Source organism: Paramormyrops kingsleyae, chromosome 18 (assembly GCF_048594095.1).
Source record: "Paramormyrops kingsleyae isolate MSU_618 chromosome 18, PKINGS_0.4, whole genome shotgun sequence".
Taxonomy (NCBI): domain Eukaryota; kingdom Metazoa; phylum Chordata; class Actinopteri; order Osteoglossiformes; family Mormyridae; genus Paramormyrops; species Paramormyrops kingsleyae.
Window position 1 is genome coordinate 24,172,133 of NC_132814.1, and position 24,797 is coordinate 24,196,929.

Consider the following 24,797-nt stretch of genomic DNA (forward strand, 5'->3'; position numbering starts at 1 on the left):
AGGAGCAATCAAGAGGCAGCTGGAGTGAATCACACAAAGGCAGGAACGACAGACAAGACAAACGCATAACAGGCAGTGGCTCGTTAGAACCACGCTAGGGAGAAAACGTGACGGGCAGGTAGGTAGGATGTAACAACAATAATATTCATTGAATTACATAAAACTTATCTAGTTTTTATCACTTCTTTGTTTAGTGGCCCATCATTTGTACACTTTTTCTGGTGCATCCCTTTGAAACACCCAGCAGCTAAGGATGGGAACAATCCTCAGCAGACCTTGCATTCAGCCAATACAAAATTCAGACAGCAGAGAATTAATATTCACTGAATATACTGTGGAAAAGGGTTCAGTAGTTAAAGCATATAACACGTATTTTCACTTACTAAAGCAATTTATATACTAATTTTTTAAGCCTAATTAGGACAAATCCGTTAGGACAAAAGATTTACTATTAAATTGCATTTAATAGTACAGCTTTGAGCAAGGTGGGCTTTTCCTTCCATTCAGCTAGTATTTTAAATCAACAAAAATCTGCCGGCGCGCTCCACTTGGAAGTCAATTTTCATCACGCGAGCCAATCCGATGCTACACTCAATTTGAGCCGCGTGCGCCATTTTGACGCGTCTTCAGTCCTCCAGGAAGATGGCGGTCGCACTTTGTTTATTTTTACTGTGTTAAAACTTAAATATCGCTCGTCATCGCCGAGTATCACTGAAGATAAAGTCTGCTGTTGTAGAGGCGCCGCACGAAGGCTAGAAATGACAGCACAGATCCGCAGGTATGCGATGTGACGGAAATTGAGGATATATGAGTACAGCTCAATAGCTACCTTGCCTTGTTTTAACAATATTAAAGGGCTCGTTCATGTCTTATGTAGCTAATGATATGAAAGTTATCTATCCGCATCCTTGGACTTCGTCTCCGGTCGTAACGGTGTAGTACTGTTTGATATATTACAGTATAGCTTTAGATTACACACAAACTGTTACGGTCTGTCTTTCGGATTGTTGCTAGTCATGTCGCCTTACACAGTGGAGTTTATGTCTGGTTTGGGTAAAATATTGGAAACTTTAGCTGAGTTCAATTCAACTGTAAGGTGTATATTTCATGGCCGGTTGGATTTTTCTCTTTGTGGTCTATTCAGTTATTGCTGTCTGCCTATATGAGAAGTAGGGAGTATGAGCAGAAGGAAATTTAAAGCTGACTGGTCATCTGTCCTACAGTCATTAGACTGTTTACTTAAGTAAAGTTCTTTCAGCATGTCGAAGGAATGCATTTCTGGTACACTTTGCAATAAGGCTCCCTTGTGCCACTTGTTAATAAAAATAAAACTGTGTTATAACTTGTTTAAAATTGTCTATTAATAATTTACAAAGTGTTACAACCTAATTAATAACCAGATTATAAACCTTTCATAAACTCTTTATATGGGTAGCCTTATTGTAAATTTCATCCTCCACTGTGATTTGGAAATGATCTGTTTTGCTTATTTGCTAAATTTTAATCATAGCTGTTGTTAATGAGCTCTCCATGGAGAGGCTGCTGGAATTATGCTGGGCATAATTTAACACAAATCAATTGTAAACCGCATCCACTCAGTGGGTTAAGATCCAAAATGATGCTTTTGTTTGCTAATAAGTTGTAATTAACTTTTAATGTTAATTGTTGGACTTGTTAATATTTTACCACAAAATGTCACTCTTGAATACTTATTCTGTGGAAGTTCTTGAACAAATGTTATGTTCCGCATCCAATTTCTATAAGTACATCTGCAGTAAATGGTCACAGAGAGCCTGAAGCCTGCATAGGATGTGAGGCAGGGCAGCTGCTAGATGGGATGCCTGTTCATCACAGGGTTCATATTCTTACACAGTATCGGACAATTGCTATTCATGAGGCACCAATTCACTGGACCACATGGTTTTAGATGGTGAAAGGAAACAAACCTTGCAAACATGCAAGAATGTGTACATTTCACACACAGTGACCAGAACTGAAACCCCCAATGCTGGAGGTGTGACGTTATGTCTGTCATGTTCCTGGGTCACTTTTATTTAGTAAAGGCCTCAGCTCAGTGCTACGTGTAGCAGACTGGTTGTGTGTGTTCATGGGCACATTTATTAGTAGAAATGGATAAAAGCATGTCTGTGTTCAGTGTCACTTAGTCATTTCATATACTGTTTTATCGGCTACTGATGTTTTTTTAAAGTTCATGGGTTTTATGTCTTCCCCCCATAACAAGGTTGTGAACAAGAGAGATGCCTTACTGCAAGAAAATCCCCCCAAAAGAGAAATAACTTATAGCAAGAAAATCCCCTCAAAAATAATTTAAATTAATTCATTTTTTTTGGGGGTGGGGTGGGGGTGTGGTGTAGTGGTGGGACATCCTGGGAATCTTCTACTGGGGGGGTGTAAAAAAAAAAAAAAAAGCATTTTGTAAACCAAAGAATAGCATCTTCAGTTGTCCTTAACTAACTTCAGTAATTTTGCATGTGACTGTGTGCTTCAGTGTATTTATTGCCAATAAAAATTGTATGACAGACAGTATTTGTGTGTTTGTGTATGTGTCACAAATTTACTGTTCTCTTCTGTTTTAAAGTTGGAGTGGTTTCATCTGTGGTACTGTGCTTAATCCACTACACAGTTTTGTTAGTCGTTTGCTCACATTTTCCCCCATTCAATAATATTTATCATTCTTGTCAAAATAAGCTTGCGGGACTGATTGAAATAGGGAATCCAGCATAGATTCTGTTTGATTTTTACACAGCTTATTGGGCTACTTTAAAATACATGTTTATTATATTGTTACAAGTCATTTCAGTTTCATTACCAATCGGCTGACAAGGAGCCTTTGATTTGGGTATATGATTTTTATAGGGAATAAAAATGAATCAAGTTTACAAAATGCCTTGGGATGAGCCGAAAGTTCGAATTTTGGTAGAGCCGCAACTATGGTGCTAAAATATGGTGGACGTCGTATTGGTCTGATTTGGGGTTCTTTAAATAAAGAACATTTTTTTAAAAACTTGTGGGCTACTGTAGTGCTGTTTAATTTGCCCTCTTTTTGTCTCCTCTTGAAAAGCTAGATAGCCTAGTTAGCTAAAGCAAAAAAAAAAAATGAGTTTGGTTATTTGTTTATCATGAGGTGGCCTTGGATGGGTGATGAAGCTATAGTTCGGAAATGAAACAATATTGATAACCACTTCCTTCTACAATAAAGTAAAATTGCCATTAGTGTGTGATTGTGATGGGCTATCAAGTCTAAATACATGGATCAAAATCTTTATTTACCATTTTTTTTTATGATCTATGGGGTCACGGTTGCTCTAAGGTCTCTGCATCCCTTTACTGGGTAAATGATTGGAAGTTGGATGAACATTTTTAATTTTTTTTTCCCCGGAGCTGATGCTCAAAAACTCAGAATTTTTGCATTGAATAAACGGACTAGCATTAGATTTAACTGATGGTTTCTGATGCAGAAAATGTGTTTGAAGAAACTAATGTGTTTCAGGACTAGCTAATACCACGTATGTGCTGTAGGGTGTTTGTTTATGGATATTGGAAAACAAAAAGACATGTAAGAGTATCAGTTGTGGTCTTGGGCAATAGTTCTTGTTGAAAACTGATCAATGTCTTTCACTGATTTGTATATACGTAGGACCATATGATGTGTACTAGTTATATTAATGATGGGGCAAGTAACTTTTCATCAAATGATGTTGATGCAGAAAAAGCTGGTGGTTGTAATTTATATGTACCATTTTGTGTATTTTGAGTCTTGACAGTTAGTTTTCAAATCAAGTGATGTGGCTTGAATTTTTACATTACGATGTTAAAAGAATCTTTGTATTGATTGCTTTAACTTTTATTTCCATCCTCACCAGGAATAGCAAACTTAATACATTAGTGACAAAGCTTCATGAGTATCTGGCTTATTTATCTGATGAAGAAAGTAGCGGCCCCGGTCCTGATGATTCTAATGGTAAGTCCCCCCCCAGCTAGAATCTATAATAACTGTAATTGTTGATCAGTGATAAGCATAATATTTATTCATTTATTTCCTATCCACAGGAAAAAAGAGCAGTGATGTCACAGATTTATTCATCACCGATAACACCAGAGAACAGGTATTTCACAATGTTCTTGTACTATGAAATATATGGCCTGCATTTAAAAAAGCACTGCTCTTGAAAATTGGTTAATATCAGTAGTCCTCGTCAGCCTACAAAGACAGGTTTTTTGATTTTTCAGACATTACTCTGTATAAGTAGATTGAACTGTTTTTACTTAAAGGTCGTTACGTGTTACATGCATACACAGTAGTTTTCCACATTAACCAAAAATAAGTTTTCATATGCCGCCATACTGTAGCACAGCTGAAACAACAGCTGTAACGCTTCAGTAGGCAATAAGTTGTATAATATTTTTTGCTACAAACGCAATCGATCACTGTGCATTGTGTATTGACAGGGGACCCCTGTTAACTGTGCATACCCTTGTTACTAACTGTTATAACTTTGCAACACGGCAATTCTCCATATACAGACACTCCCCACTTTACAACCGAGTTTCGTTCCTATGAGTAGGTTGTCAAGCGAATTGGTCAAGCGAGGGACTTCCCCTTACTGATATTTCAAGCATACTATACTGGTAGCGGGTTTGTATCAACCATCTTTAGATATTGCTTTCATGTCACCTTTGCACCATTTATAACATTTTAGTATATTTATAGATATTTATGCAGTAGTGTACTGTATACTGTAATAAACAGTACTGCTCCTGATACGTCTACTCCATATGTGACAGGTGAAAATCTACGAGTGAAATAAACACAGGAACGGCTTAAGAGATCTCTTATCTAGCATAGCAAAGTTACAACCAGCTGCTTGATAAGTGCCAATGTTAATCAACGGAATTACAAATAAACGATACAGTAACATATAGGCATGCATCACAAAATAGCATTGCTGCAATCCAATGAGTCACTGTTAGCGTCCTTTCGCTTCAAGTATCAAGCATAAAGCCAGCTGTGCGTTACTGGGTAAATGCTTTACCTGACTATACGTGTAAATACACTTCAGCATTCACTTCATCATATCGTAGCCATTTGACTCCCTGTCTCCTAGGAATAAAATTTGTACATTTGACAAAACATCTAGATAAATGTTAGCTCATATGTCATGGTCAGTGTGTATCAGAAGATTTGTTAAAAAAAAAAATAGAAAACCTCTTTACACAAGTACCCTGAGTGAGATACAATCAGGAGATGTCTGATGAATATCTATACCATCAGTGTACTCCCCTGACTTTGGGAGATGCATATAATTTTGAGACCAGTCTGCCGCCACAAATGCTTTGCTTGTTAAGATAATTCAAAAAGACGTCTGGATCCTTTTCAAGCTTTGCGGAGACATTGTATGGTTGAGGAACTGAAAGTGGAAGTTTCTCACCAAAAAAATCACCTAGAAGTTGAATCGGTGCCATGTGGGGATAGCAAAAGAAGGAGCAGTTTTGACAGTTGATGTTGTTAGAGAGATAACTGAAAAAGTATTTGAAGGAGACGCATTGTATGTTGCTGCTGCAGGACGAACCGTATCCCTACACTTCCCATTTCAGTCACCCCTAGTTGGTTTAAAGACTCCAAAATGCAAGAAGGCTAAGGTTTCAGAGAACATCTTTCAACAATGACCTGGATGCAAAAATACTGGCATCAAAGATTTTGTATGCAAAATTCTGTCCTGAGTGCTGAGCCACACTACCGCACTATAACTCACAGCAACCAACAGAACACGTTTTCCTCAGATAAGCCCAAGGTCAGCGTCCAGCCTGAGTCTTGCTCTCATGGTGCCAGCAGCACTGATATCTCTCAGCCTGATGGACATGTTGATGTTCTGCATTCCATGGCCTCCTCTCCTTTCTATCTCTTACGTTCTTTAATTTCAAAATGATTATTTCTAACTTTTTCTTATTTAGTTATATTTCCTATTCAAACTTATTTCATGTATGTTTTCATGGAAAACAAGGAAATTTCCAAGTAACCCTTAACTTTTGAGTGGTATTGCATATACTTTATCAGACAACTAACGTGTCTGGCCCATTTCATTTTCACCAACATGTTGGTCTAGTGTGGTACACAACATTCATTACTTGCTGCAGTCAATTAAACACAACCACAAAAATATCTATTCCTGATCTCCTGCTCTCATCCCTGGGTGGATCTGCACTGACAGTTTCACCATCTGGCATAATTCCTGTTTGAGATGTTTTGCCTATGATGGCAGCTATTTTACCATCCAGAGATGACACTGACATGGTGTTTGGGCCTTGTGGCACAGACATGGGATCTGTGGGCTGTGATCCTATTTTTGGTTATTTCCAGATTAAACTTCTTTTGACATCCCTGCTGTCATTCTCATACAGCATTAACTGCATGTCATCTGTCCCCATGTTAGGTTCTTCTCTTTCTTAGACTGGCCACTAGGAAAGTTGCCAAAGACTACCTATTTGTCCAGCAAAACCTCCACCTCCTTCTCAGTGAAGTTCTGTTTCTTCCCCTCTGTGCTGTGCAGATATCAGTATACATGTTCTCCTATTATGCAGTTTGAATTGTGTTACGTAAAAGTTATATGCCCGTATATGGTTCATTGAGCATGTTTATTTAAATTGGTCTTGCTGTGCATGTGCAATCACATTTTGCAGGGTTCGGCATAAGCAATGGCCAGGGATCAGAAAAAAAAAAAGTATGCTGGGGAAATTGATTGGCCCCTCACTGTTTCCGCCATTAACTTTCACATCTACACTAGGGTCAAATTGACCCCAAAGGCACGTCAGGTGACTTAATATAATTATTGTAGGAGCATGTAAGAGTTGAATTCATTTCCATGCATCTGAATGAATAAATTCCTTCAATATCTCAAATTTGCATGACTGCTACATTTACACCTACGTTATTTGTGCTCCCTTAAGTATTACTAATATTTCTTTACATTCTGGCTTTGGAATATGCAGTTGAGCACCCTAGTAGACTTATGACATATTTAAGTCTGCCCAAGATAGATACAAATTTGCAGTTTTCTTTAAACAAAAGACTCACCAAAGAGGTGGCTCTAGGAGGCAAACTGTATATATAATATGCAGTTAAGTTCAGAATAATAGCAGTGTGTTTAAAAAGTGAATAAAGCTCAAAATCCTTACAATAGCTTTTATTTCCAAACACACAAATGCATTGGGAACACTTGGGAATATTCTATTTCAAATCAAGACATGAAGAAAAATGTATCAAATTTCTGTTATCTTTACAGAAAGTAAAAAAAAAATGGAATATTAGGCTGTTCAAAAAATATGTGACTGATGTAGAGAATGTGATATGTAGAGAATGTCTACATTCCTCTTTACTAACTCAAACATTCACTGTATAAACTTAAAAATATTTCAAGAATTTTGCTTTTCTTTGAATCGCTGAATTAATATTTAGTTGTTTAATCACTGTTTCTGGGAACTGCTGCACATCTGTGTTGCATGGAGTCGACCAACTTCTGGCACCTGTGAACAGGTATTCCAGCACAGGATGATTGGACTACATTCCACAATTCTTCTGCATTTCTTGGGTTTGCCTCAGAAACAGCATTTTTGATGTTTTGATGCGATGTGGCCAGGTGTGAATGGCTCATGCATGCACATGAGAGCTCCGACGGACACTGACAGGATTCATGGTGTTCATGTGTTTCTTTTAATGACAGCAGACAATATAACAACTGAACTAAACATCAGAACATTTCTTTTTATGACAATTATCCACGAAGTCTGCAGATATTTTTGTCTGCTTTTCAGGTGGTTGACACGACATATTTTCCAACGTGTGCTCTCTGTCTGCTGGTGGGAGTGTGCTCACCTGTGTGTGCGTGCACGTGTTTCTGTGCGCGCATCTGGGCGGAACTCCGCCATGAGCGATACAGAGAGCACAGGAGAATTGTAGAAAGGAGCTCATGCAAAAGTAGTGGAGGTAAACTTTAGATCAGAGGTGGGAACAAGACTAGGAATTTAAGTGGTAAAACTTGACATGTCCCAAATCAAAACAATCAAGTCTCAAGTCAAAATATATCTAAACACATGAAGTCCCGAGTTAATAAGCCAAAGTCTTAAGTCCAAATCTACATGTGCTAAACCAGTCTGATATTTTTTAGGTTGACTTTCTTGTGCCCTGCATTTTATACGTAGTGAGAAATGCAATGAAAAGCACTTAAGTTAGTGCCAGAATGTGCATAAAGGTCATTTACGTGCAACACACCCATATTTTGATGTTTCTGCACACAAAATACATATCCAGAATAAGCGCCTCCTCTTTTATTGAAATATGCTGTGCTTTGTATTTTACTGTAGCCTTGCAGCTCAACGGATAGTGGGAAACACTCGGCACGTTCAAAGAGGTAAGTTTTCTTGCATTAAGTTTTCAGATGCAACTATTTCTTTAAACTTTAAGCCCTATTTAATATATTTTCTTGTAGGAAACCTTCTGTTACCACGAAGAACACTGGATTTAATGAATCTGCTGCTTTTAGAAAATGTGATGAGTCATTCATGAATGAATCTATCCATGGTTCAGAGAGCAATGTTGATGTAAACAGTTTACCTAAAGGTATGTTCCCCCTTTATATATTAGAGTTCCTCCCTTAGTTTAAAATTCCTTCAGGAAAACAGGAAAGTACAGTATTGGGTTTTTCATGCACACAGGTACTGTGATAGTACAGCCAGAGCCTGTGGGAAATGAAGATGACTTCAGGGGTCCTGAGTTTCGAAGCAGAGGAACCACCAAGCTAAAAAGTGATGTTTTGCGCAAAAGAGGTGAGGGACCTTCCCTACAGTGCCCTCTATAATGTTTCGCTACAATGTATACAGCACTTTCTGTACATAGTCACCCCCAGCACTGTAATATTTGGGACATATGGCTTTACAGGTGTTTGTGATTACTCAGGTGTTTAATTGCTTCATTAGTGCAGACGATACCTAGGTTTTCATTGTAAGCTTTTGACCACCTTTAGAGTCTGTATTTATGGAGTTGATATTAAAAAGTGCTGTAATTGTGAAACCAAAATATATACAGATAGGCTTAAAATCTAAAACATGCACTTTAATCATGTATGAATTGGTTGATTACAGTTTTAAAACTTTGGTATACAGGGGCAAATGAAGGAAAAATGTGTCTTTGTTCCAAACATTATGGAGGGCACTGCACACTTTCCCTGCTTTATTTTTTTTATGATGTTGGAAATGATTAAAGTGGCATGATATTAGTGTGATGTTATATGAGTATGATTCTTATTACTCTGTGTGTGGATATTGTATGTCCTCCTGCTGTCCTCTGTGTACTCTGATGTCCAACTACAGTACAAAACCAAGCAGGTGATATACTACGTCAGTTGTACATAGTGCGTGATTTGTGTGTGTGTGTGTGTCCTGTGACAGACAGGCATGCTTTCTGGGATACGCTTCATAACCTTACACTGTATTAGAGCTTATGAAAAATTATATTTTTAACAAAGTAACAAATGGATAAACTGGGTAATGGGTAAAATTTATTTGAAATGTATGCACATGTTATAACATTTCTAATTGTACCAGTCTAAAGGTACTTAACTGTAACATCCTATTGAATTTAATTTCAAACTGATTACATAAATGAACAAAACTGTACATATTCTTTCCTCCTTTTTGCTAGTCTACAGTTTTTTTTTTTTTTTTTGGTTAAACATAATTTTAAGGCAATATAGTATCTTTTAAAGCTTTACAAAACAGAGTTTTTGAAGACATTTTTTGTACATATGTCAGCATAATTATGGAATTGCTTGAATTAATTGCATAATTTATTTGGATAAGTGCAACTAAAACACATAGCTTGTATTAACAATTAAATATTCACCACTAAAGTATTATTTAAAGCAATACATAATGTAGCCGCTCATGGATTCTGTAGTAAACAGCTTGACATTATCAGTCTTTGTATCCAACCTGAATAATCAAAAAACTATATGCATGATTGTGTAGTTTTGGATAAGTATGTTAACTTAAGAAATGGAACAAAAGTTTTAAAGTTTTCTTTGGTGTCTTTTTCCTTTAAGAAACAGGAACTGAAACAGACTAATATAGCCTTTTAAGCAGTCAAGAAAATAGTGATAACTTGAAAAGTGTGTGTTTTTTTTTTTTTTTACTGTAAACACATGTTAATGTACACAATGGTTGTGGTACTAGGTGAGCACTTCCAGATTGTAAGCTGCACTGCTTGTGGACAGCAGGTCAACCATTTCCTGCGAGACTCCCTTTATCAACACCCTATCCTCAAAGTGCTTATATGCAAGGTGAGCGTAATATTATACTTCTATGTCCTACTGCTAATACCATGCAAATCAAAATAATAGCATTAAAGCATATGGTTGTGTTTTTTTTTATTATAATTTTACATTTTCCATTGAATTTCTGTATGAGAGATTATTAATTCATATTTTCATGTCATGAATGTAAACCATGTACGGCTCTACATACTTTTTTTGAGGGCAGTATAATTCAACATGTTAGGTATAGGGTGGGTACTGGTTATTGTATGCCCTGAACTGGGATTCATACATATGGTTTTGACACTAGTCTGCCACCATTGCAGACATGTTATTGTTAACATGATAATGCAAAAACTCCTCAGTGGATCTTTTTTAAATTTCAGGATGGTTTGTTTCAAAACTGCACTGCATAGTGATAACAAAGAGCAGGGCAGATTTGACACGATTGTATTAGAGTGATAACTGAAAAAGTATTTGAAGGAGACCAAGTGTATGGGTGTGAAGCTGGAAATTAACTAATTTTGAGACAACTTGTCCAAAAATTGAAGCAACGCCGCTTAGTGGCAGCAAAGAGAAGGGTGAAAACAGATTACATTTGATCTTGTGAATGTGATAAGTCAAAAACTGTTTGAATGATCTTATTAATGCTTCACAAAAATAAAATGAATGAAGACAACTGATTTCAGTTTTGGCGCTTTTCCACTGGCATACAGGAACCAACCCGTATCCGAGCCATACTGAGAAGATACTAGTTATGGCACGGTTGTAGCTCACCTTGATTTTCCATGGCTCAGTGAAGGCGTTGCCGAGTTTGGAGAGCGACAATGACATAAAATTGAAGAGGCCCTTATTACTGTTCCCATAGTATACAACATGATTTACTGTATGCTAATGTTATGTTAGCACCAAACACTAGCTGAATTAGCATTCACTTGCATACATTTGCAATACAAATCTATTCTGTTCAACTGTACTTTTAAGTTGGAGTTATTGGGAATCCAGAAGACAGTACAGAAGACACCTGGTCTTGTGTACACAGTAATTCTAAAAGTATTTTACAGATCTTTTTCAAACTTCGCAAACTATGTTTGATATAATTACCCCATTTGATCTTTGATAGATTGTATTGTAAAAAAACAGCAGTGATAGGTGACAGCTCTTAAAGGGAGTCTTTTTCACACTTCCTAGGAACATTGTACAGGTCTGTGATTCCCAAACAGTAGGGCATGAGATGATTTTTTTCAATATGCTAAATTATTTATTTTTTCCCATCACCAACCTCCCCCCCCCCAACTTTCCAAAGTTTATATTGGCATATATCAGTTTTTTCCTTGTTTGCTAGCATTTAGTTTTCATCAAAGAATATTAAGAACATAAATCACATTTTAAGAACTGCACAGTAAAACTTGCATAACAAGATAGCGTTAACCACCCAAATTGGCCGTGAAAGATTATGCTAATTGGCATGTAAGGGGAATGTGCAGTAAAGTAATAGCTGTAGCTTGAGTCATTTTTGATGACTCTGACATTTTGGGTAAAATTACACTTATTACCTTTCACATTTCTAGTTGATCCTTCCAATAATTCTATAAATTTGCACAGGTTGGGGGGTGTGGGAAGAGTAAGGCTTAATTGGGGGGAAGAGGTCATGGGGCTGTCTATGGAATTTTCTGTTTCTGACTAAGGTTTATTTACAATAATGGTGCTTTTTTTCAGTCCTGTTTCAAGTACTACATGAGTGATGACATCAGCAAGGATGTGGATGGCATGGATGAACAGTGTCGGTGAGTTCATTGTCGCCACAAAAAAATTATTAAGCCCCCTGAATACGCCTTGTATAGCATGAGTTATTGTGCTGTGGTAAACTCACAATCAGATGTTTGTTTTTAAATATTATTTTGATTTGATTGAAAGCTCTTTTGCAACTGAACTCAGATAAATAAGTTATTCAGTGGTAAATGATTATGATTTTGTGGTTTGAATAAGTAACAGGACTTGCTTCTGTTATATTTTGATATATTAGTTATACTCTACTACTTACAATACTGGTAGTTTCATTTCAGTATTTTGACAGTTGAGTTAGCATACAGTTAACTGGAAAAGAAAAGGTGTATTCTTTGTTTTTTATTTTTTATTTTCTTTTATTTAACATTTTATGTATGAGTAAACCCCTGTTTCCACAGGTGGTGTGCTGAGGGTGGAAACTTGATTTGTTGTGATTTCTGCAGTAACGCCTTCTGTAAAAAGTGCATTCTGCGTAATTTGGGCCGTAAAGAGCTTTCAGCTATCTTAGATGAGGAAAACAAGTGGTACTGCTATGTATGCAGTCCAGAACCCCTCCTGGATCTAGGGTTTGCCTGTCATAATGTGCTGCAAACCATGGGACAAATCTGGAGCCAGCAACGAAAAAGGGGCAAACTAGAGAACGAAAAAGCAGCTGGAGATGATGGAATCCATAAAAACTTCCAAAAGAACAAGGCAACTTTTCAAGGGAAGGGACACAGCATTGACAACCACGGATGCCGTCCTACAGTGGTTGCCAACCAAGAGCTGATGGTACCAAAAGAACTGGCTAAAAAAACAAAAAACCTTGTTGAAGCCACATCTGCTTTGAACAATATGTTTCTAAAATTATTGCAGCAGAGCACAGAAAACCAAACAACCGTTGCTGTTAAGTTGAGCCAGCTGAAGGCCTTCAAAGGAGTGTTAGCTGCTCTAAAAAACGTCCACAGTGCCTTGGAGGAGGCTTTGGAGCAGGAATACCTGGAGTCCGTACTGCAGAGTGGAGAGGAGACCGTACACAACATCACTAATGATGAAAACCCAAATGCCAGTTACGGGCAGGGAACTTCTAAATTTTCACATAACCATGCCGAAAAGAAAAGCAAGATAAATCATTTAATGAAACTTGCCGATGAAGTCAGTATGGAAAATATTACAGAAGGTGCTGTTGCAGAGAATGATAGATTGGAGAAAAGCTCACAAAGCCCAATTCAGAAAGGTGGTGGACTGACGAATGTCCAAGACGCAACTGAAGGGACATCTGCCAAAGTAACAGGATGGAAGCCACCCACAGTGCCGTGTGAAACATCCCTTGGTGTTGCCACTGTTTCACCCAGTCTTCCTGAGAAACAATATGAGGTGCCTGAATCTTCAGAAAATGCCCTAGGGACAGCACAAAAGGGCTCCGCCAATTACAGGACATTTTTAGAGTTGAACCCAGGTCCATACAGGGTTACAAAAAAATTGGTTGTGAGACTGACACCTGTTCAATTGCAAAAATCTTATGAATCTAGTCATTTTAAGAAGGACAAAGAAAATAAGAATGAGGACAGTCACGAGGGAGTGGATTTCACTGAAGGGCCGTCCGTGGAGCGTGTTCTGCCGATGGAAAATGAGCAAGATAGTAGGCGTTTACCAAGGGTGAAGATCACGCCTTTGCGGAGGCAAGTGGACAGTAAGGCCAACCTGACATGCACACAGGGTAACAGTGACAGTGATGTCGATGGGGACACGCAAACAGAAGTCCAAGATGCATATAACATGCCAAATGGAAAGAAAAAGGGCAGGATGGTTCCTCCTGTCCTACAGACGCTTGCTTCAGAGGTAGAGAGTGGTAATGAGGACGGTCTGCAAATAGTCAAGAGGAAGTGCCTATTTGGACTGAACAGGAATTCCCTGCAGTCTCCTGACAAGACGAGCCTAAAACGCAAGCGGAAGGTTAGCTTATCCGACTCTGAACACAGTGAATTCACTACGACTAAGAACACAGTGAAGAAAGGGAGACCCAAGAATGATTATACTTCCAGTAATGAATCAGATCTTGAGACGGAAACTGGAAACCTGGGAAAGCATCGTGTACTTAGGAATAACAGGAAAATTAATGACACTGGAAATGAATTAGATGGTGCACAGGAAAAAGATTTCCAGAAAGTGATGAAGACTAGAAGGCCTGCAGTAAACTCTAAAATGTTTCAGCTTAAAGTTAAGCATTCATCAGAAGAGTGTAAATGTTCTTCTTTTGACATCCATGATGATGAGGAAAGAATATGTACAATTGAGGACCCTGTTGGCGGTGGTGATCAAAATATGAAACCCATCACAAAACGGACAAATGTATTGGAGACGGGCACTTTCCACCAGGCGCCAGGTACGCGGCGCACACGCATACGCACACGCACACGCACACGCACCAAATGTATGCTTATGAAGGTTCTCATTCTTCATGTTGCCTGACCGGTACTTTAAACATTTGAAATTAGGTTTATAAGTTATGAACAAGGATTCGTAAGTCTTAAGTTTCAAAATATATATATTTAGCATAATCAATTTTCATCTAATTCATCAAAAAACATTGTAATTCATCTTACTGCATGCAAGTTAAGCTGGGTGATTTGATTATAGCTTAGATTTTTTTTTCCCCAAATGCATATTGAAAAATAAATTTCTTTCTCTTTTTATTTTCATCTCAATTAGAGGATGAACCAAATGTTCAAGCTGCCCTTGATGTTGATGGTGATGATCTGGAGAACCATGGTTTGAAGAAGGTTGACACACCAATTATAACACACCTTAAATGTGGCAGCAGAGCTAAGGAGCGGATTACCAAGCACAGCAGCAAAACTGGGACTGCCTGCACTGTAAAGACCCGATCTCAAACAACACCTCAAAAAACATAGCCAGCCAGCAAACGCCCTCACATCTTGCTCTGTAATCGGTGATCATCACAATGGCTGTTTCACACATCTCATAGTTTGTCTATGCCAGTATCACCATAAACTGCTTTATAAAGTGCACAATTCATAATATTCCTGTTAATTAGAAAATGACTAAAATTGAACCAAAGTGGAAACCTTTTTTGGACAGTGTGTCATTCCCTAACTGCATTTGGTTTGCATGTAGAGATGTAACACTTGTGATAAATATCCATATATTTTTTTTTCCATATCCATTGTCTCATTGGTTTTGTATTCAGAGTTGTGACTTTCTTCTTAAGGTTTTTCTTTATTTATGTGTGGAAGATGGGTGTGCTGTGTAAATTCACTATGAACTCCCATTACTAGAATGCTGCATACTGTGTAAACTGAAATTTCATGACTTGTTACTTCTCAGGATTTACTGCAGCTCAAGTATTGCTGCATGTGATCTCCATTCTACAAAATTCTATTTCTGTCCCCAGAATAGTCATTCAATTTTTTTTTCCAAAAATCAGTTTTATTTGGAAAAACACCTTTCATTCCCCTGACTTGATTTACACTAATTAAATGAATGGCTGCATATTTATTTAAAATATAACAAATTATTTTGGCACACAGTTATGTCTGTGTGCCAAAAACAGTTATGTCTAGATCTGTAGCTAACTAGCCTGAAAATTTATCTAGTATAGCTAGGTAATTGCTTGCAAGCCAAAGAAACCAAGCACATTGTTTTCTTTTCAATCTTCTGCTCATTGATAAGAAAATTAAACATGCTTTTCCACAGACAGTGAATGCATACCATCTGGCAGGCTGACGGATTAAGGTTGTGAACAAACAGTTCTCAAACTCTACTTACAGGTACCAAGCTACCTATAGCCAGTAGCATGTTTACCTAGTTGGCCAGTAGTTGACTTGCTGTTATTTTTGTATAATTTCTTAATTTCATTTTTAAGCAACACAATGGTTTTCAAATTGGAAAAAAGTATTCCTGCTGCTGTCGTGTTTTTTATTTTTACCTTTTATTTTATGATCGTTGCTTTCCTCGAAATTTCTCCATCTGATATTTCACAATACTTACTGCCTCACAGTACTTCCTTGATCACTTGTATTTTAGAATGTAAGATTTTTTTTGTGCTTTTCTGATAAATGCAACCAGACATGCCTTTCATATTGAAGGTTACTATAATGTAAATTCAGTAAGGTATTTAAATGTAATTTGTTTGTATGCATTATTGGTAGTACTGAAATCTGTAAATGGGAAAACTCCATTAGGTTTTTGAAATTTTTCTGTTTTTGTTAAATTGTACATTAATCATTTCATTTATGTTTCTCCATTGTACCTGTCTGAGGAATTTTTTGGGGAAACTATCGTAGTCCTCTGTCTTATTTACTGTTTCTTGGGTGGCCTAACAAATGTATGTCACCCACACTTGACTGAAGATGATTATTATGTTGCTATTTATGATCTCTTTGTAAAATGGAGTTTTGTGAATAGGCCCAACCACAGATCCTTTTGTTACCATTAAACAGATTGTTATTGTTTAATTCTGGGAGATCTTTAAATGACTGTAATTATTAAAAATTGACAGTTTCTTTAATACTAAAGTAACTGTCTAGAAAGTTTAGTTCTTTGTAGGTTGTAATGGCATCCTGTTAATTCTAACAGTTTGGGTGATGACAGTTTGGCAATTTCTTACTGCAGTAATAAATGAAACCTCAATGCATACTTATTTGAAGAAGTTGACTGAAATGTCTATGCAGACATGCTTATTTATGTTTCTTAACTTGTTTAAACTGATGTGTTAATTGATGCACCTCTACATGGCAAAACACAATATCACAGTGTTTAGAAAGCCAGATGGGTAACAAAATGAAACTTTTTATTTAATACATTTAGAAACAAATGTTACAATCCAAAACGCATGTGAATTATTATATAACATTTATAATACAGAATGGTATATAGAAGTACATTAATGTATATGTCCAATAAAGTTGAAAGATTGGAACTCATAATTAGATGTTTTATTTGATTTTACAATTACAATAGTAGTGCGTATTTGGGAAAAATATGTTTTTAAATCAGAGCTATGAATGACATAAGTTTAATATACCTAACCAATAAGGTCATGTCAGTTGTGCATCACAAAATTCAAGGAGGATTCCCGTGTCCATGAGAATGACCAACTATAGGCTTAGTAGGCTATTGCCATACTTTCATTTTCACAAAAACAGGGTTTCTGACGATTTAAATTAGGTTCACAACATAAACATAAGGGGCCATATTCCACATTTTGCTTGTTGCCAAAATGAGAATATAATCCCCTTTTCTAGCATGAATTAAAGTTGCATGGACATCCATCTTTTTCAAGTTTCACACGTTGGGCGTGACTGCTCTGACGAGGGAAGAGTACGCATAGAAGAGCATAACTCTTTAAGCACTTTTTTGACTTGCGTGCCTGATGGAAGAATAGACCCCTAAATGAATAGCATGAACTTAACTAAATCGTTTTTAAGTTATATAATTTCAAAATCAGTCTTGAAATTTGGATTAGGCATTCTTTGGAACTGACAAATGTTGAACAAATTAAGTAACCGTGGTATTCTCACTCCCTAAAAATGTCAGAATCTGTTTTTAACCTAACCTCACCCAATATATCGGTTTCCAGAGTTGATATGTTTTAATGTATTTGAATGTCAGTTGTAATAAGTATTACTACAGTTCTTTTTTTGGTACAGATAGAACAGTCATATTATGATACACTTGTATACTGCTATGGAACAGTCATTTCTTTTGCATGGACATCTCAGATCAAATACTTTAATTCGTATGCTAATCTTTTTATAATTATTTTTAATTCTATCGTCATGGTGGAAATAACAGGTGGAAAATTCCATCTGGGGATTAATAACGTCTATCTATCTAATCTGTCTATTTAGAAGTAAAGTATTTGGGTTTTTTCAGTTAGTATCTCTGTGATCATTACAAAAAAATATATGAAAATGCTGCATATGACACAATTATGTCTTATAACCTTTTTGTAAAATGAATTTTAGTCCTCCCATAGGTTAATGAAGTAAACCATTGTCCAGAGTAGAAGGTGACAGCTGTAATATGAATGCATATACACTCACCTAAAGGATTATTAGGAACACCATACTAATACGGTGTTTGACCCCCTTTCGCCTTCAGAACTGCCTTAATTCTACGTGGCATTGATTCAACAAGGTGCTGAAAGCATTCTTTAGAAATGTTGGCCCATATTGATAGGATAGCATCTTGCAGTTGATGGAGATTTGTGGGACGCACATCCAGGGCACAAAGCTCCCGTTCCACCACATCCCAAAGATGCTCTATTGGGTTGAGATCTGGTGACTGTGGGGGCCATCGTAGTACAGTGAACTCATTGTCATGTTCAAGAAACCAATTTGAAATGATTCGGGCTTTGTGACATGGTGCATTATCCTGCTGAAAGTAGCCATCAGAGGATGGGTACATGGTGGTCATAATGGGATGGACATGGTCAGAAACAATGCTCAGGTAGGCCGTGGCATTTAAACGATGCCCAATTGGCACTAAGGGGCTTAAAGTGTGCCAAGAAAACATCCCCCACACCATTACACCACCACCACCAGCCTGCACAGTGGTAACAAGGCATGATGGATCCATGTTCTCATTCTGTTTACGCCAAATTCTGACTCTACCATTTGAATGTCTCAACAGAAATCGAGATTCATCAGACCAGGCAACATTTTTCCAGTCTTCAACTGTCCAATTTTGGTGAGCTCGTGCAAATTGTAGCCTCTTTTTCCTATTTGTAGTGGAGATGAGTGGTACCCGGTGGGGTCTTCTGCTGTTGTAGCCCATCCGCCTCAAGGTTGTGCGTGTTGTGGCTTCACAAATGCTTTGCTGCATACCTCGGTTGTAACGAGTGGTTATTTGAGTCAAAGTTGCTCTTCTATCAGCTTGAATCAGTCGGCCCATTCTCCTCTGACCTCTAGCATAAACAAGGCATTTTCGCCCACAGGACTGCCGCATACTGGATGTTTTTCCCTTTGCACGCCATTCTTTGTAAACCCTAGATATGGTTGTGTGTGAAAATCCCAGTAACTGAGCAGATTGTGAAATATTCAGACCGGCCCGTCTGGCACCAACAACCATGCCACGCTCAAAATTGCTTAAATCACCTTTCTTTCCCATTCTGACATTCAGTTTGGAGTTCAGGAGATTGTCTTGACCAGGACCACACCCCTAAATGCATTGACGCAACTGCCATGTGATTGGTTGATTAGATAATTGCATTAATGAGAAATTGAACAGGTGTTCCTAATAATCCTTTAGGTGAGTGTATGAATACCCATAGACGTTTTTAAAAAATAAAGACTATTAACAAAGTTTATTTGATGTACTGATTTAATTTGCGTCTCACAACCAATTTTCGCTAATGTGTTAAATTGCATATATGTACCATGTATATAGCTTACATGCATATAGTGTATAGTGAAAAGTTACTGTATATGTATACATATGCTGTATTTCAACAGCGTTAGCATTCATGTATGATTTAGGTTAAATGAAGATTGTCATTTGCTTTTGAGACATACACATGGTAGAATGTTATATGAAGTCTGTTACTAGAATTCAGTTGGTATTCTGATTTTGAAATTTAAAAGCTCTGTTCCATAAATATTATTTGAGGTAGTATTATACAAGTTGCAGCCCAGATTTGTGCAAGGTTTGAGTGAAATAATTTTAGCTAATCTTACATTATAATGTGTATTTCATAGCAGCATTTATCATCAGGAGAGAGAATCCTGGGTATTTCTTCATTTGTTGTATTCGGGTTTTTCCTGCAGTTATTTCTGAACTTTTGAATAAACATTACATGTAAACATGCAACCATCTGCCCATTTTGGATTCTCTCCTCTGGCAACACAGCATATCAGCACTTTCTCTTTGACTGTGAATGAAATAATTATATTTTAAATATAGTCAATACCATATTCTTTTAATCTTACCATCTTACCATCATTAAATTTTCTCAGTGTGTTTGCTTGGGTCCAAGACTCACCTGTGAAAGCCCTAGTCTCCTATAATCCTGCACCTACCTTGTTCAGGGCCTGTAATTCTGATACTGTTTGTATTGATTTCTCAGTATTTCAATGTACTTTAAGAGCTATTAAATAAATAAATTGGACTGGAATGGAAAATTTAAAAAACCGTACAGTATTTAGTACTGATGTGTAATTAAACCTCACTGCATCATTTCATGCACCTATGACAATGAGTCTGAATGAAACACCTGAATTCAATTAATAAAAGGTGCATCCCAATGCTTTTGTCCATATATTGTACATCCCTGGGCTTGTTGTTAAACCCATTTAATGGTTTGTGAATTGTGGTGCAACAACAACAGGACAAATGTTTATACAACTTTTATTACTGTGGCATGATTTTAGATAAAATAATGCAGCCTTAGAACCCAACTCTAATGTTCATTTAGACAGAAGCTAGGTTTTAATTGTCCTCATTTTGTTATCTAAGACTCATCTTAAAATGGATTAAATTCATTTTTTTCATAATCAGTCCACACACAACACTCCACGATGACAAAGCAAAAAAACTGTTTTGAGTGTTTTGTTAATTTACTAAAAAAGGAAACTGAAATATCCCATTTACATAAGTATTCAGACCCTTCACTTAGTACTTCGTTAAAGCACTTTTGGCAGCAGTGACAGCTTCAAGTCTTCCTGCTCCTACAAGCTTTGCACAACCTTCTTCTTGGCAGAATCGTTCAAGCTCGGCCAGGTTGGATGGGCAGTGTTGGTGCATAGCCATTTTCAGTTCTCTGAAGGTCCCAGAGCTGCTCTATTGGGTTCAAGTCTGGGCTCTTGCTGGTGCACTCCAGGACTTTCACAGTGTTTTCCTCAAGCCTTTCCTTTGTTTTCTTAGCAGTTTGCTTTGGGTCGCTATCCTGTTGGAATGTAAACCTTCACCCCAGCCTAAGATCCAGAGCACTGCAAAAGGTTTAAACTGAGGATTGCTCTATATTTTTCTGCATCCATCTTTCCCTCTATCCTGATTAGTCTCTCAGTCCCTGTCGCAACAAAACATCCCTGCAGCGTGATGCTTCCACCGCCGTGTTTGACTGTAGGGCTGCCAGGGTTATGCTCAGTGCCTGGTCACCTCCACACTCGTTGTTGGTAAGTGTGGCCAAATAGTTCAGTCTTTGTTTCATCAGACCAGAGGATTTTGATTCTCATAGAATCTCATTCAGCTATTAGTTAAGTTCTCCCCATAGGAGCTTGATGGGCCGAATGGCCTTCTTTCCTTTGTAAATTTCTCGTTCTTATGTTCATAGTCTGAGAGTCCTTAAGATGCTGTTTGGCAAACTCCCAGCAAGCTGTCATGTGCATTTTAGTGAGATAATGCTTCCATCTGATTGGTGGAGTGTTGCATTGATGGTTGTCCTTCTGTACAGTTCTCCCATCTCTGCAAAGGATCTCTGGATCTCATTCATAGTGGTTACCTGACTGACCAAGATCCTTCATCCCTGATCACTCAGTTTGGTCAGATGGCCAGATCTAGAAAGAGTGTTGGTAGCTCCAGATCTCTTCCCTTTGAGAATCATAGAGGCTACTGTGCTCTGGGGCACCTTTGATGCTGTAGAAATGTTCTTATATCCTTCTGTAGATCTGTGTCTTGCTACAGTCCTGTCCATAGGTCTGCTGACAATGCTCTGGACCTCATGGCTTTGTTCTCACTCTGATATACCGCTGGGTCGAGAATCGGGAGGCAAGCCTCCCGCCCTGCCACGAGAAGACAAGTAGGGTTCGGAGAGTCCATCTCTCCGCGGTTCTTCTGCCTTTTCTTTTTCCGAGCTGTTGTCATCGACAAGGTACTCAGCCTCGGTCAGGCGAGGTGTCTTCTTTTCGAGTCTTGTCATTCTGTCGTGATGCGGGGCAGGCAAGCAGGTGAAGGGAGCTGAGGAATCGGGGAACGAGGGATTTATTAGGGATGAACACAATCAGGAACACAAAGAACACTAATAATATAACGACATCAATTTCAAGACTGGGGAAAGACTAACTGGGAAGCACTTAAATGCACAGACTCAATTAAATATGACTAGACACAGTTGGTAATGATGCCAGGGGTCAGGGGTCAGGGGTCAGGGCTAAACTCAGAATCCGGAGACAAGCAGGAGTTCTGGTGATTACCGTAGTTACTCAAAGGGGTTAGCAAGACACAAATTCAAAAAAGTGAAAATAGGGTCAAGACACAGGCAGGCAGGCTAGCAGACAGGCAAAGGTAAACATGACACCGTATGAATAAGTAAGACAGACCATTAAACCCCAATGGAACACAGCTGAAAGAGTGAGTATGCAGCTAACTGCTCCTAACTGGGACATGCGGCGAAGGAACATCCCTTCTTGGGATTCTCTGAGGGCGTGGACAGGAAGCACCGTGGGACGTCATAGGGGTTTCCTCCATGACAACCATGGTAAGAAAGATGGGGACCTGGAAAATGCTTACACCCTGGGCTCATCGCCCTAGTTCTAGGGAGGAGGAATCTATCGTGTGGAGATATCCGGACTGAACAGCCAGACACCTCCCTCCCTAGGGTCGGCCGAGGTGCTACCCACCTTGATAAGCCCATGCTCACCGATCCAGGGGGCCAGTCCATCATTAAAACCTGGATGGAAATTTGGGCATCCACTAACCCATAAAGCGGTGCCCCACGGCACATGCAGAGGGTGAGCCTGCATCCGCCTACTAGGACACTGGGAGTGCCGTGACCCTCCGGAAGGTCAGCTGGGATTGAACCCATCATGGTAGACAACTTGCTGCTGGCCACCACCCATTGTTTGACATAACAGTTACAATGGGCAGTCATTTTGCCAGCAAACAGAAGACACACAACCAGCTGAAGTATTGTTGGAGTCCGGTTCTGGTGGTGGAGGCGGCGCACTGTACACAGGGCTGACTGCTAGAAACCTACTTCCTAGTAAAGAATGGGATGCCCTGTTACTCTGTACCAGAGCATGGAGAGCAGAAGGAGGTTCACTGGTTGGCCTTCCTGGAACCGCTTTTGGCAGTTATTGACCATTACACACCAGGAACACCCCACAAGACCTAACATTTTGGAGATGCTCTGATCCAGTCATCTAGCCATCACAATTTGGCTTTTATCAAAGTCGCTTAGATACTTACACTTGCCCATTTTTCCTGCTTCCAACACATCAACTTCAAGACCTGACTGTTCATTTGCCTAATATATATTGGCACCCTAGACAGGTGCCATTGTAATGAGATAATCAATGCTATTCACTTCACTTGTCAATGGTTTTAATGTCATATTTTTCCCTATATACAGTATATATCCATCTATTTTCTGTAACCTCTGGTCCTATTCATACCTATTCAAATTATAAATTAGGCACAATAAGAGATGACAAGAGATAACAATATACTGTCATAGAAGTTATGTGAATGTGGTCTCGCAATTTAAAACCTATTAATTGTTTATTTCTGGAATTTTCCATTCAATAATATTTGGACAGAGGTTGATCGTAGGGAATTGAAACCGTGGAATGCAATATACGACGGATAAGGAGGGTTCCATTACACTACAGCTGATGAGCACTGCATGCACTGCACGTTTCCAGGTGGACTGTGATCTTTTTCTGACATCTCCTGCAAAGCGACTGTCCAGCCATAGCAACCAGCCAAATTCATTGCCAGGCTTCCTGAAAGTAACAAGTCTGATTTGGGAGCGTTGAACTTAGTTTGGAGAACCGTCAAATCAGATGAAAAATTGCAAACCAATAAAGTCTTTAATTGTTTAAAATAATAGTTTTAAGGGTTTCAGTCATGATTGACAATGGGATATATGTATATTAAAATTAATTAGGAGTTCTATCCCCGTTCCTCAATATTACACTTCTTGCCATAGATCATATGTTCAAGTTAACTGCTATGGTTGTGATAGTATAGAATTTTGCATTTTGTCATTTTCTCTTATGCAGTTTGTAAGGTGTTTGGGTTTGAGAAAGTATCAAAGGCGTATCAAATAATTTGTGTAATTAAAGTCATATTGGTAAGTGTAGACAAATACAGCAGCAAACTAATGTGACTGACACGCTTCTGCATAGTTTCCTTGTCTTTTTCTCTACTGCAGTGTGTTCTCTTGTTTTGTCTGTTTTAGCTTGTACCTACAGAAGCCCTGAGGAGTTCTAGCTGGCTCTAGGGGTGCTTTTCTTTTTGAGTGGATGCTGGAGCCTGTAAAGGGAGACAAGATGGTGGCTCCAGGGACACAACAAATAACATCTCCTCTGTCTCCTTGGTGTCCTTTGGTAGGCACTGGGTTGCTACCCATTGTTGAAAATATGGAGAGGGAGAAGTCATTTGATGGTTTATCAGAGAGAGAGAGAGAGAAAAGAAACAGTTACCATAATCCTGGTGTGGCTTCAGTATGCTTATGCTCAAACCATCTTGTCATTGTGTCTGAGGAATGTTCCTTGGAGAAAAATGTTATGGTCTCTCATAGAGCTTAGTCAAGAGGACAGAAGATACAAGAGCAAGGATGCTGTGTATCCATGAGTGGGCTTTTGGTGTTTTGTGTGTTCAGCACAATATACAAAATTTGATGCAGTTGTTTTTAATAATTAATTAATTAAATTAATTAATGCTGGTTTTAGGCAAATGAGGAGTGTTTTTTCTTAGCATGTTTGAAAGAATTGCATTTAAGAATGCACAAAGACATCTAGG

General features: G+C 38.3%; 1 protein-coding gene across 2 annotated transcripts; it reads left to right on the forward strand.

Annotated features, from left to right (window-relative positions):
- The first annotated feature begins 603 nt into the window (after window positions 1-603).
- Window positions 604-16,755, forward strand: LOC111855290 (transcriptional regulator ATRX-like). 2 transcript variants are annotated; one of them, XM_023834159.2, is made up of 10 exons: window positions 604-778; window positions 3,885-3,982; window positions 4,072-4,127; window positions 8,380-8,426; window positions 8,505-8,635; window positions 8,731-8,841; window positions 10,246-10,352; window positions 12,045-12,112; window positions 12,512-14,478; window positions 14,805-16,755. In XM_023834159.2, the coding sequence occupies exons 1-10, from the start codon at window positions 759-761 to the stop codon at window positions 15,005-15,007; spliced, it is 2,808 nt and encodes a 935-aa protein (XP_023689927.1). In that variant the 5' UTR covers window positions 604-758; the 3' UTR covers window positions 15,008-16,755. The 2 variants fall into 2 exon arrangements, with proteins under 2 accessions (XP_023689927.1, XP_023689928.1); XM_023834160.2 differs by lacking the exons at window positions 604-778; window positions 3,885-3,982; window positions 4,072-4,127 and adding an exon at window positions 4,140-8,002.
- Window positions 16,756-24,797: the final 8,042 nt, after the last annotated feature.